Below are 14301 nucleotides of genomic sequence, written 5' to 3'. Positions count from 1 at the left end.
ACCCCGTCAGCCAGCTACTATTGCTGTCAGAGGGGGGGAAGACTAGCTGGAACTTGTGTCGGGGAATGCTAGTTGGAACAGGAAGGTTTTTAATTCCTTCCTGAACTGGGCCATTCAGTCATTCAGTTCTGGACCAAGCTTGCTAATATGACAATTTCTCTCTTTATTTTGAAATCCTTCACTGCTGCCTATTTCTATCTATCTCTTTCCTATGCCACCTACTATTTATACTGCTTGGCTAGAAAGCTGGTCAATGTCCCTTAGGCGGGATACAAACCGCCATATAGTACGTATAGGATACGTACTAGGGTTAGGAAGGGGCGGTGCTTCCGCACCCCCCAACCCTAGTACGTATCCTATACGTACAAGATGGCGCTGCCCCTTCTACATGGGCGCCGCCATCTTTACGTACTTGACGCATAGCGTCCAGACGTGTCGCGGCGCCTATGACGTCGCGAATGCACTGGCGGCGCTTCGCAACGTCATCAGTGCGCCGCAAGAAGAAGCTCCGAAATGGAGCTTCTTTTTTGCTCCGCGCGGGAGTCGCGCGGTTTGGCTGCTGCGGCTCCCGCGCGGAGCAAACGGCGGCGGCGGGGAAGCGCCGCAAAGCGGCGATTTGTATCCCACCTTAGTGTTGAATCACGCACTGGGAATCATGCAGCTTCCCAAATATTGGACTACAGTTCCCATCAGTTCAAGCTAGCACTGCCAGTGGTGAAGAGTACCAGGACTTGCAGTTCAACATCTGGAAGGCCAATTGACTCTCAGTCCTGCCTTACTCAATAAATCTTCTGGCATTTACTAACATAACCAACTCTTTTTTTTTTTATGGCTGCAGCCTTGTTTGCCATCTCTTTCTTCCTCTCTTCCCTACACCTGTTGTTTTAGAGACCTGGAGCCTGGGAAATGTAAGCTCCTCACATACATAAAAGATGCAAACTTGTTGCTCTGAGGTACCATCCTTGGCCAAGGCCACAGGCCAACTGTTCTAACTTTCCCAGACTCCCCATAGAAAACAAGAAGTGAACCATCTATATCTAGTACAGAACATTCTAACAAACCTGGCTCGGTGAAGGACTGCATGTGCTGCAAACATTATAGCATCTTGCCTTTATTCCCTGCAATTTCTGTTTGTTCAACACTATGCTGTGGTCTCCTGAGATAACCATATTTCTGTGGATTATAGAATTCAGTTGGTCATATTTGGCATTATGGGAAGCTATTGTACAGTGGATCCTTGTTATACGCTGGGGTTTGGTTCCAAGATCCCCCGTGTATAACAAAATCCGTGTATGCTCAAGTCCCATTAAGTATAATGACATAGCAAAATGGTGTCCCTAATAAAAAATGGAACATCAAGGTAAATTTATACTTTTTTGGAACAGTTTCAAACCGTGTAGCTTAAATCCGTGTATAAAAAATCAGTGTATAAGAAGGGCTGACTGTATGAACTCTATTATGCTGTGCAAAACAGTGTTGGTTTTCCATCACATTGAAGGGACTGTAATTATTTTGGTCTACTAGTGGGGAAGGATTGTGGAAATTGTAATCTAAAACATCTGGAATGTCACTAGCTCCTCACCCTAGATGTAAAACAAGAGAGGGGCAGCCCACGAAATAGGGGCTTTCTCCCCTACCGACCCTCTTCTGTGCCACTGCCAGACAGCATGGATGGGAGGAATCATTTCCCTATGCTCAGCCTCACGACAGGACTGAGTTCCTTAGAATGCAATTTTCTAACAGTTTTCTCCTGTTTTTCTTTCTGCAGTATATCGCATTTGCCTCCCTCTTCTTCATTCTGGTATCTATCACTACCTTCTGCCTCGAAACCCATGAGAGATTTAATCCCATCGTTAACAAGACAGAGACGGAAACAATTGGGAATGACACCCAGGTGCGCATCTACCAGGAAGCAGAGACTGAGGCCTTTCTGACCTACATTGAAGGAGTCTGTGTGGTTTGGTTTACTTTTGAGTTCCTGATGAGGGTAATTTTCTGCCCAAACAAGGTGGAATTTATCAAAAATACCTTGAACATCATTGATTTTGTGGCCATTCTACCTTTCTATCTGGAGGTTGGACTTAGTGGCCTGTCTTCCAAAGCTGCTAAGGATGTCTTGGGCTTCCTGCGGGTTGTCCGGTTTGTGCGAATCCTGCGAATTTTCAAGCTGACCCGCCACTTTGTAGGGCTGCGGGTCTTGGGTCATACTCTCCGTGCCAGCACAAATGAATTTTTATTGCTCATCATCTTCTTGGCATTGGGCGTCCTGATTTTTGCCACGATGATCTACTATGCCGAGAGAATAGGTGCTAAACCCAATGATCCTAGTGCCAGTGAACACACACACTTTAAAAACATCCCCATTGGCTTCTGGTGGGCTGTTGTCACCATGACGACCCTGGGCTACGGAGACATGTTTCCTCAGACTTGGTCGGGTATGCTGGTGGGGGCCCTCTGTGCTCTTGCTGGCGTGCTGACCATTGCCATGCCTGTACCCGTCATTGTGAACAATTTTGGAATGTATTACTCCTTAGCTATGGCTAAGCAGAAGCTACCAAAGAAAAAAAAGAAGCATATCCCGCGGCCACCCCAACTGGGATCCCCCAATTATTGTAAATCTGTCATAAACTCTCCACATCACAGTACTCAGAGCGACACATGCCCACTCGCCCAAGAAGAAATGTTAGAAATTAACAGAGCAGGTAGGAAACCTCTTAGAGGAATGTCCATCTGACCTTTAACCTCCATCCTTTGTAGAAAATGAAAGATTCAGTCAGACTGGTTTCTTAGCGCAATGAGTAGCACATTATCCCATTACCGTCCCACCACCATACATGGAATAATGTGTGGGACATACAGGTTGCAGGGACAAAATGGTACAGGAGAAGCTCACATATGAAACTTAGGAGTGTACGTTATAGGAGCCTTAATATTGGTCCTATTTAAGGGACGTTTGAAAGATTTTTCAGAGAAAATATCTGATGGAAGAAGTTTTTTTAAAAAAAAGAGTTCTGCGGCTTGCATTATTGGACTGCATGAAAACATCAGGGTGGTTCTTAAAGTTGTATGCATCTAGCATACCAAGAGCCAAGGGCAGAAATCTTGCCCAGTAAAAGACATACACCCAAATATGCCTTGTCCCCCATCCCCCAAGATAGCTTGTTCCTAGCTACTTTTAATGTTGCAGCATACCATGTGTTTGGCTGCTTAAAGAATGACTTACATCAGCACATGCAGGTCCATAACACAACTGTGTCTTTTTCAGATGGTCTTTTCCAGCCACTTATTAGAATGATAGCTTGGATTTCACAAAGAAACACAATGTGTTTCACAAGGGAACAAGGCTAAATGTATGGATGTTTATTCCACAATAGGCAACCTAACTCATTTAATAACAACATAGTCACATGGAAGTTTAGCAATTAGAATTTGGAAAAAGAGGAACACCAATTCCTTGTCATAAAAAGCTTAGGTCCCTGATCTACAGCTCCTTCAACCCTCTACCATTAAAGGCTGACTGAAAGGGGAAGAATATTGGCCATTTTGGACAAACTTGTTATGAAGAGCCATGAGTGATAATCTCACAGGGTACTCTTATCTTTTTTTAATGGTAATGATAAATGACAGCAATAAGAAAATATTCCCATTCAGATTAAACTATATTTCATATTAGTCAAACACTGGGGGTGGGGGATGAAAATACTAGTCATCATGGAATATATTATAGTATCCCATGGCTAGTGGTTTGTTATGGGATTATCTCAGTTTTATGAGACTCCTCCAAGAGCACACAAAGTTACAGGGCTTTGATTTGATTAGTTCAACCCCATAATCTACCTCTACCCATGGAATATCATTGACCTATTCTGTGGGGAAAAAATAGTAATTTTAAAGTAAATAACCACAAATTATTCTGGCTGATGGAATGAACATAGGTTGTAATCATGTGCAACCCCGCAGCCTGTTTATTTAAAATCCCTCCCATTGATAAATATTGTGATAAAAGTCATTTATACAGTGGTTCATGATAAATTTTAGTGGTTAGGAATATGTTTAAAGAATAGGTTATACTTATGATGGTCTTGCAGTATCATTTATTTTATTTATTTGCTTTGATGGAAATTTATCCAACGTGTTGCTCCATGTGGGTGAAAACAATCTCCTCTTTCCATTTCATAGCCATGCATGCGGACGCTACTGAAAGAACACAAAAGAAGTGTTACTTTCCTTTGTGTGTGTGGCTTCACCTTAGCAAAATGCCAATTTCTAGGAAATGGGGAAGTAAGGGTAGAAAATAAACCTTTTCAGTTTATTTTATTTTTAATTTTGGTAGCACTCTTTACAATCCATTCAGGTAAAGAGTTTTCATTTTGTCACTGTTCTTCCCTGTGGATTCCTCCTGCCCCCTGAAAAAAAAATCTCCCTAAAGCCTTTCATTTGATTTGAAGACTTCCATCACACCAGGCTGGCCACGCTCCATGTGAATGATTGCCTCTTTACTATTTTGCCCTTTGTGCACACTTATGTGGTCTTATCTGCCCATTCTCCTCAGGTTGCAAATGCTTATCACAATGTCATCACCAAGCAATGAAGCACCTTCTTCATGAGTAATTAAATACATTTATGGCACTGTATAGCAGCAAGGAGACAAAAATACTCATGAAGCAGTGTGTCACATACACCCAACTGTCCAGTAACTTCATGGCAGATTGTCTATCCATGGTTCGGAACGGAACCACTGTGTTCTCATGAATGCTCTGAATTCACATGTAACCTGTGCGTATAAAAGATCCTGCTGGCTACCTATTATCTCTGGCTTGATTCTTCTTATGTCTGGGACTCTATAGAGTGTGGACTGGACTGGACACAACCCCAACAACCATTTTGATGTCATAGGAGCAGGGCCTTTGCCCAGTCCAGTTCCCATTGAGATTTAAAGATTCAGGCCTAACACATGAGAAGTATCATGTGGGGGAAACAGGCAGACAGCCTGCATGTGCAAACTTTAGTGCCAGCAATCTGTTCCTGCTTTTCATCAGCTCCAGAGCCCATCTGTACTTTACTTAATAGAATTGGAACACAGAACCTACATCTTCTTTTTCTCTGTTAATAGCAAGGGGTAGCCAGCATCCCTAGATTACACTCAGATTTCCAATTATCATCCAGTTTTTTGAGGATAAGATTAACCAGAGGGAATCACATCTTGCCCACAGTGATAGTGGCAAGGGAATAAATAGCTGATGCCTGGTGAGGGTATAAATAGCTAATCCTAGGCAACAACAGGATTAAAATCTAAGTATGACAAAGTTATTTGAGACACAGACTTAATGAATGTTCTGTGAATGGTACCTTGGTATGACAACTAGCAGCTAAATGTCATTTCCAAGCTATAAGGAATCCAAAGTGGATTGATGTAGTCTTGTTTATTATTATTATTATCATTCAAATGTGTATTTTTAGTCCAGTCTCCCTTTCCAGCTATCTGCCAATACCAGCAAAAGCACATTCTTAATGTTTGTAAACTTGCACACTGGGTGTTTTTCTGAAAACCCAGTGTTTGCACAGATATCTACTCAATAAAGCATTTGTATTCCAATATTAAGAAAAGAAGCATCAATGGAGGTTAAGGGTTTTATCCTAAAAGTAGCTTTAATTTTAAAATTAATTAATTCATTAATGAAACAAAAATTATATCCCCCAAGAGTGTGAGATCATTAAAATTCACAGAATTCCAAAGAGACTGATATGGCTCTACCACAATTCTTTAGAGGTGAGCAGTCTGTGAGAAACATATTTAATATAGGATAGAACTCTATGCCAGTGTGGCATAGTGGTTTGATCACTGGATTATGACTATGGAGGTGAGATCCAGATCCATGCTTAGCCATGGAAACCCACTGGGTGACTTTCAGAGGAAGGCAAAAGCAAGCCCCCTCTGGACAAATCTTGCCAAGAAAACCTTGTGATAAGTTTTCCTTAGAGTTGCCAGAAGTTGGAAATGACTTGAAGGCACACAACAACAAGAAACAGCTCTGTGCTGGGTGCACTATCCCATTGTTTTGTTCAAGGCTTATAGAACAAGCAGGAGCCAATTCATCTTCCCAGGCCAAGTCTCAATACCGAGGCAATAAAACCCATGTTTTTCTTCTGCTGATTTCTACTGTAGGAAGCAAGTGAACTTAACAAGCAGGTGAGCTAAAAACACAAACATTCATCTATGACAGCTAAACACTTTTTGCCTTTGCTGTGGCTCATTTGAAATCAAATAAGCTGCATAGCTACTGTGTGGCACTACCTCATGAGTGATGATTTACTTTAAAAAAAAAACTTTTGACATGACATTAAGTGAGACTTGACTGTAGGTGACATATATGTATAAATTACTGAGGTCAATGGGGTGTATATGAATGTAATAGTAGATTACAGAAAGGCCTTAGCTTAGAAGCAGGGAACAATCTTTACATGCAGAAAATCCCAGTTTCAGTCTCCAGCATCTCCAGGTAGAAATGAGAAAGAATTCTCCCTAAAATCCTGGAGAGCCACTGCTGGCCAAAACAAATAACATTGAACTAGAGGGACCAGACGTTTGACTTAGTATAAGATTCCTATGGATGCATATATGCATTTATAGTTCCATAAATTCAGGTATTTGTATTCTATTTTTAAATTTTAAATTGAAATTTGTCTTATTTTATGGCCATTAATTCTTAGACCTAAGCTCATCCAATGCTGACTTCAGACTTAACACAAACTAGTCACTGAAGCCATTCCAATATTAATGTTTGTTGTACACTTACCAAATAAGTAATTTGGAATTTGGAAAAGTTTTAGTTTGGGACATGTTGATTGCAATAAATTTAGCATGCCATGGAATGAAATCTTTACCTTTCTTGATGTCTCTGACATAGCTAGGGTGCATAGACTGTGTGTCCAATCTGAGCATATACAGTCACACAAGATAAAAGTTATGGACATATTTCCAGGCCCTTCACTTGCCCCTATAAAAGAAAGTTGCAGGTTTCCCCATTGGCTGAAATGAGATGACAAACCACCTTGCTGTGAGTCAGCTCAGCTCTGTTTCTTCTCTCTCCAAAGGAAGCCATATTAAGTTAGAGTGGAGATGAATGTAACATTTTGGGATGCCAAGAAAGTGGCAGTTACTTCACAGGTTCAATGTACCATGACAATACTGTTAAGGGATGTTTATTCTGCATCTCACCATCTTTATTATCCTAAATATTCTATGCCAAGATAGGTGGGACGGGGAAACTCACAACATGATTGTACCATGTCACATATTGAGAATTCCTGAATGTTATGTGCGATATAAGGGGAGAACATGACACTAGGATACAGTTTTCACTGGCATACTTGCAAGTTGTATAATGTCTAGTCATATTTAAAGCATCCTTTGGGATAGTGAAGAGTTTCATATATTTTTTTAAAAAAAGATTGAAAAGAATTGATAAACAGCAAAATCATACTGTTTCAGATTGTTCTGATGTAGGGAAAATAAAAAAATGTTCAGTATTCAGTTTAGAGTCAGTTTTAGCTTGAATCCTGCCTGTGTTAACAACGACACTCTTATTCTCAATTCCTCCCTCCCATAGCACTGAACTAGAAATTACTGAAGATAATTTAAACATTTCAGTTCATTCTGAACTAGTTTGAATCCCTGGAATTAATCAAATAGCTTTCAGCTTTAAATTTCTTTAAAAAGATTCTTCGGTATGTTCCCTATCTTAGTAATGAACAGAGACAGAGTTCATTGGCAGTTTTTTGCGTTGTGGTTCTTAAAATATCTAAACTGAAAATAGTTCATCCATGGTTTGATTGCTTATTGTAGTGTTTATATTCACCAATTTTGGACAGAAATGACTGTCATTTACCCAAATGAGATCAGGAGGGCAAGAAAGAAGAAGCTGTCTTTCTTGTGACATCATAAAAACCCTTTTGCGTCACTGACAGTGGTGCAGAAATGACATTGACAACAATAGCAAGGTATCATCTGAACTTTTCTGGACACCTTCTGCACTAATGTAAATATTGCTGCAGTATTGAGTTTCTTTTCCAGATGTGAGACAAGCAAGAAAAATCATAGATAAAATATCAGTCTGATAATTGAACACTTCATATCCTTTTTCTTTTAAAAAAAATCAGAACCTGCAAAAGCATTGCATGTCTTCCCTCTTATTAAATGGGAAACTAAAGCACTGGACTTTGGATCTAGTAGGAATGTCTACCTAAGTGTTATATCACAGAGCAAATTATGAACACTTTGGACAGCTACAGAAACAAACAAATAGGGTTTTATATCATCTCACTATACTTTTACACATCATGCATACTTCAGCCCAAATCTTCCTGTACTTGTGGCTCTCATAAAACACCATTCCTGCTCTCCTTTGCATTCATCCCTGCTCCATGAATGGCATGCATCCCAAAATCTACAGATCATCATATTGTGTAGTAATTATTATCTAAGAACAAAATGAATTCAGTATTAACAGAAAGATCTTACATTGTGGTTAAAGAAAGGTAGCTTCTGGAATGATAATCTCTCCCAATTTACTCAGTAACCCCAGATATCTGATCTGTTTTTTTGTTTTTACTCTAGCATCATATTATGAAACTACTTTGGTTTAGCTTGATTGCATAGATACAGTACTACTGTACTGTGAGTGAGGCTCTAAGTACTGCAAGACCACTTCTAGTTCTGAGGTATATTTTTTGGAAGGAAAGTGCTTCCAGGAACAACATTTTTTTCAGGATTGCATTATGGTACCTTTCCAGAGTCACCTTTAAATGAAAGACTACCTGACCTTCACATGCTCTCATTCTGACCCCTTGTCTTCAGATGTCAGTAAAGCAACATGTCACCTCACTCCAAGAAACAGTGCCTTTAATGATGGTATTGTCTCGGAGGGAGGTCACAGCGTTGGTCACTCAGGTTTGTGAGAGATTATTCCCTGAATTATCTTTATTGGGACCTACACCTCCTGGAGGGATCCAGTCCAACAAATTGGTGAGTAAATACTCCCAGGTAGGTTGGGTTTAAGGGCCTCTGGGTTTAGCATGCTAAGCTAAATTCTACCAGCATAAAGTCTATTGATATAAAGATGACACTAAAGTACACTTTAAAATATATGATGAAGTAATTATAAGGCTTATTTTTGTAAATGGTACTACTATTTTTAATAAGTATTTTAGTAAAACTGTGACACTCTGGGATAACTAAAAATCAGTTCATTGGCTGTGCAGGAACAAATGGTCTTTTACATGTTCTTCATGTCTCTCTCTCTCTCTCTTTCTCTCTCTCTTTCTCACTGTTTTGTTTTATTACTCTATGTTGCTTGCAACGTATATATGTTACAGACTGTCATATTTTATATTCTGAAGTATTTCTTCAATTCCCATCAACCTGAGCTCTACATATTGGGCAACAGAAGGACATTAGTTCTTAAATTCCAAAACAAGAAGGGATGTCACAGACTGTAGGTAAACTCCTTTGAGGTTGTGACACACAAACCCTGATGCAAAAGGTATTTAATACCAAAAGAAAAAGTAAGTACTTGATGCGACATGGCACTAACTGGCTAAGTTGCTCTCTTTAGTACTGTCTGCATGGAAGAATATTACCCCCCAACAAATGTTAATTTGCATTGCCCTCTAGCAGAAACTTTCCGAAACATATTGGCTGAAAGATAATTTCACTCCTGGTTTCAAAATCACTTGCACCATAGCTTTTGTCAAACTCTAACTCTTCAAGCTGTACTTACATCCATCTTTTCTCCAAACTGTTACCTTGTCATTTCATCCTTATTTGTCCATGGTTCAGTGTATGTTCCTCTGTAATTCTTCTTTATTATAATTTATGATAAACGTAGCCCCTGTGTTCTGATAAACCACGTCCCTAAATAACTTTACTTGGAAGTGAGCCTATTATTTCCAGTAGAACTTACTACCAAGAAAGTATTCTTAGTTAGAACTGGAAGGTATCATAAATAATAAATAATAAAATTTTTATTTCTATACCGCCCTTCTATATAATCAGGGCAGTGTACAACATTATAAAACATTCATACAAATAACATACATATACAATTAAAATTAAATACAACAATACAATAGCAGTTAAACAATCTAACCAGCTTGCCACTGCTGGCATGGGGGGGGGGGGAGAGCTAATTGGGGCATGTGTCAGGGAATGCTGACCTGAACAGGAAAGTTTTAAGCCCCTTTTTAAACTGGGCTAGGGAGGTGGCTGAGCAGAGCTCGATGGGCAGGGAATTCCAGAGGGTCGGGGCCGAGATGGTGAAGGCTCTCCTAGACGTGGAGGCTAGCCTGGCCCCTGGGACCCTCAATAACTGTTGCCCAGATGTTCTGAGAGAGGAGGTATGGGGAGAGGCGGTCCTCAAGGTATCCTGGGCCCAAGCCATTTAGGCTTTATAGGTAATAACCAGCCTTGTATTGCACCGGGAGCGAATAGGCAGCCAGTGCAGATCTGAGCACTGGTGTTATTGTGGCTGGCTCTGGATATGCCAGTAACCAGCCTGGCTGCCATATTTTGCACTAATTGTAGCTTCCGGTATGGTACAGGGCTGCCCCATGTAGAGGCCATTGCAGAAGTCCAAACGAGAGGTTACCAGAGCGTGGACTATCCGTTCAAGGTGCCTCCGGTCCAGGAGGGACGCAGCTGGGCGAATCAGCCAAAGCTGATAAAGGTGCTCCTGACCGTCGCATCCACCACTGAGCTGTAAGGTGGAGGGACGAATCAAGGAGCACCCCCAGACTGCGTACTGAGTCCTTCACGGGAAGCGTGACCCGTTCAGGACAGGTGGAACCACTGCCATCCCTGGGCCGGGGAACCTACACGAGCACCTCCGTTTTTCTCTGGATTCAGACTGAGTCGTTTTCCTCATCCAGCCCATTACCGACCCAGAACAGGCCACGAGAGGAGAGATCCATCCCAGTCACTCGCAGCAGTCGGAGACATAGAGAAGACTATTTGGGGGTGTCATCAGCGTACTGATAACCCCGCGCCCCATGTCTCCGGATGATCTCTCCCAGCGGTTTCATGTAAATGTTGAAAAGCATGGGAGACAGAATGGCTCCTTGAGGGACCCCCAGATGTAAGGGCCCCTTATCAGAGCACACGTCTCCCAGCTGCACCATCTGAACCTCCCAGAGAGGTAGGAACGGAACCACTGGAGTGCAGTGCCCCCGACTCCCACCTCTGCCAGGCGCCCAGGAGGATACCATGGTCTAGGGTATCGAAAGCCGCTGAGATGTCCAAGAGCACCAGCAGGGACATGCTTCCCCTGTCGATGCCCAGACGGAATCATCGACCAAGGCAACCATGGCAGTCTCAACCCCCGTACCCGCCTGAAAGCCGGTTTGAAATGGGTCCGATAATCCGTATCATCCAAGATCGATTGAAGCTGGATGGCAACCGCCCTCTCGACTCACCTTCCCCAAAATGGCAGCAACGAAACTGGCCGATAATTGTTTGCACAGGGGGTAAAGGGAGGGCTTTTTGAGCAAAGGTTTTACCGTGGCCAATTTTAAGCTCGATGGAAATTGCCCATCCCTCAAAGATGTATAAATCCGGTGTAACATTAAAGTTACTGCCGGTCCCCCCTGAGCCACTAGCCATGAGGGGCAGGGATCGAGGGAGCAGGTTGTCTTCCTAACACTTTTAAGGATCTTGTCCACATCCCGGTACTCACAGACTCAAACTGATCCAGTACAATCGAGTCCACGGAGGCTCTGGATGCCCTCACACATCAAAAGCAAGAAAGCAACAAGAGCAGGGGATTCTGTTTTTTTAATCATCCATCTAAAGTTCTGGCACATATAAACATTCAGTGTAGCCAATGGGACAAGCTCACCTGGACCAGGGACATAGCTGGGGATTTTAGGAAGGGGGGGGCAGACTAAGTGTCACCATTATAATGGGGCTTGAGTGGCGGCGGCGCAGCAGCCACACCATTCATTTTTCTAATGGAGGGGAGTCCGGACCCCAAGAACCCCCCCCCCGTCACGTCCGGCCTGGCAATTTAAGCCTTAGTGATTTCAGGGACACTAAAGTGTGACTGACTTATTCAGGATCTAATCCTTTATTTTTAACCATGTAACAATGGAAGAACTAAAGCATCCACAACCCACAGGTAGCATTGTAAATCAGTGTTTAACCTATAGTAGCATTGTAAATCAGTGTTTAACCTATTTACATGAAACCGCGGGGAGAGATCATCCGGAGACATGGGGCGCGGGGTTATCAGTACGCTGATGACACCCAAATAGTCTTCCTATGTCTCCAACTGATGCAGTGACTAGGGATGGCATCTCTCCTCTTGTGGCATGCCTGGAGTCAGTAATGGGCTGGATGAGGGAAAACCGACTCAGTCTGAATCCAGAGAAAACGGAGGTGCTCGTGATAGGTTCTCCTGGCCCGGGGATGGCGGTGGTTCCACCTGTCCTGAACGGGATCACGCTTCCCGTAAAGGACTCGGTACGCAGTCTGGGGGTGCTTCGTGACGCGTCGCTCCACCTTACATCTCAGGTGGATGCGATGGTCAGAAGCACCTGTTACAGCTTCGGCTGATTCGCCAGCTGCGTCCCTACCTGGGCCAGAGGGACCTGAAATGGTGATACATGCTCTGGTAACCTCTCGATTGGATTTCTGCAATGCGCTCTAGGGGCCAACCCTTGTACGATACCCGGAAGTTACAACTGGTACAGAACATGGCAGCCAGACTGGTCACGGGCATACCCAGGGCCAGTCATATACACACCTGTACTAAAGATCTGCATTGGCTGCCTATTCGCTTCTGGGTGCAATACAAGGTGTTGGTTATAACCTATAAAGCCCTCATGCTTGGCCCAGGATACCTTGAGGACCACCCTTCCCCATACAATCCCGCCCCGCACACTCAGAACATCTGGGCAGCAGCTACTGAGGGCCCTGGGGCAAGACTAACCTCTACATCGAGGAGGACGTTTACCATGGCGGCCCCGACCCTCTGGAAACGCTGCCCTAGAGCTCGCTCGGCCCACTCCCTGGCCCAGTTCAGGATGGAACTAAAACCTTCCTGTTCAAGTTAGCATTCCCTGATATAAGTTCCAGTTAGTCTCCCCCACTCTGACAGCAGTGGCAAGCTGGCCAGAATGTATTTAATGTAGATTTTAATGTATTTATTATTGCATTTGGTATTTGTTTATTGTGTTGTGCATCGCCCGCATTGCAAGAAGGGCAGTATAAAAATAAACTTTTATTTTATTCTTATTTAGTAAGACTGCACTCTCTCAGTTGACAACAGCCAGATAAGCAGGCCATTGAATTAAAATTTTACTATTTTCAAACTGCATTAATATTTCTATTTCAAATGGTAGCTGAACAACTGTCTTTTATGGATGCATACATAATTATATTATGTAAAGAAAAACAGGGGAACCTATCATTGTCCTGTTGTAAACACAGAGGTTACTATTTGAGAAGTCTTTGTCTTTTGCCTTGTCTTGTCTTGTCTAGACACATCTAAAGAAATGTTGGATATTGAGTCAACGAGATAGTTGAATTTTAGACAAGTTAATCTGCAGTTCTGACTCTTTTTCAAAAAATCTGGATACGAAGGGTGCTTCATTAAACCCCTAGCCATGAATCCAGATTTCAGATATTTTAGGAGGATAAGAGTCATGTATATCCATGGGACTCCTTGACTGCCTGAATGGGATGCACTGTATTAGGATGACTACAGGGGAAAACTATTAGTGTGGCTCATCATGAGGAAATTATTTATCTGATCAAATGGCCTTGTTCAAACTACAGTAGCAGGTCTTCAGTAAACATAAGTCAAGAGCCACAACATTGTTCTATTTATGGAAACAATCTGTTTGAAGAACTGTGAAGTGGGCAATTCTCACCCCACACCCAGCCCCTCTCGAAGCATGTTTCTGGGTTGTGCAGACAGGTACTGAGTGGGGATGGGTGGGGGGGATCCCAATATACTAGGTGGTTGCTGCTAGGAGGAACTGTTAAATGTAAGCCTATCTGGAAAAGTATAGAAGGCTAATAAGATCCTTATTATCTAGATCATAACAGTGGCATATACAATGAGGTAAGTGATTCATGTCATCTGCTTCTTTTTTCCCTTTTTGGGGAAGGGGGAGGATTAAGCAAACAGTCCATAAATAACTGTGCTACATATTATGAGTGGAGGCATGGTAGAAAAACATTGGATGAAAGAACACAAATATGAATGTTAATCCCATTCTCTACATACATACACCACCAACAAG

At 42.4% G+C, this 14301-nt stretch overlaps 1 protein-coding gene across 4 annotated transcripts in view; it reads left to right on the top strand.

Moving 5' to 3' along the window:
• Positions 1–14301, top strand: part of KCNC1 (potassium voltage-gated channel subfamily C member 1) — a 186283-nt gene that overhangs the window by 163604 nt on the left and 8378 nt on the right. For all 4 annotated transcript variants that reach the window (XM_042446004.1, XM_042446003.1, XM_042446002.1 and 1 more), the window contains exon 2: positions 1769–2702. In XM_042446004.1, coding sequence (XP_042301938.1) covers positions 1769–2702 — 934 coding nt within the window. The remainder of the gene's footprint in view (positions 1–1768; positions 2703–14301) is intronic.

Source organism: Sceloporus undulatus, chromosome 1, assembly GCF_019175285.1.
Source record: "Sceloporus undulatus isolate JIND9_A2432 ecotype Alabama chromosome 1, SceUnd_v1.1, whole genome shotgun sequence".
Classification (NCBI taxonomy): domain Eukaryota; kingdom Metazoa; phylum Chordata; class Lepidosauria; order Squamata; family Phrynosomatidae; genus Sceloporus; species Sceloporus undulatus.
This window is presented reverse-complemented; position numbering and strand designations above follow the sequence as displayed.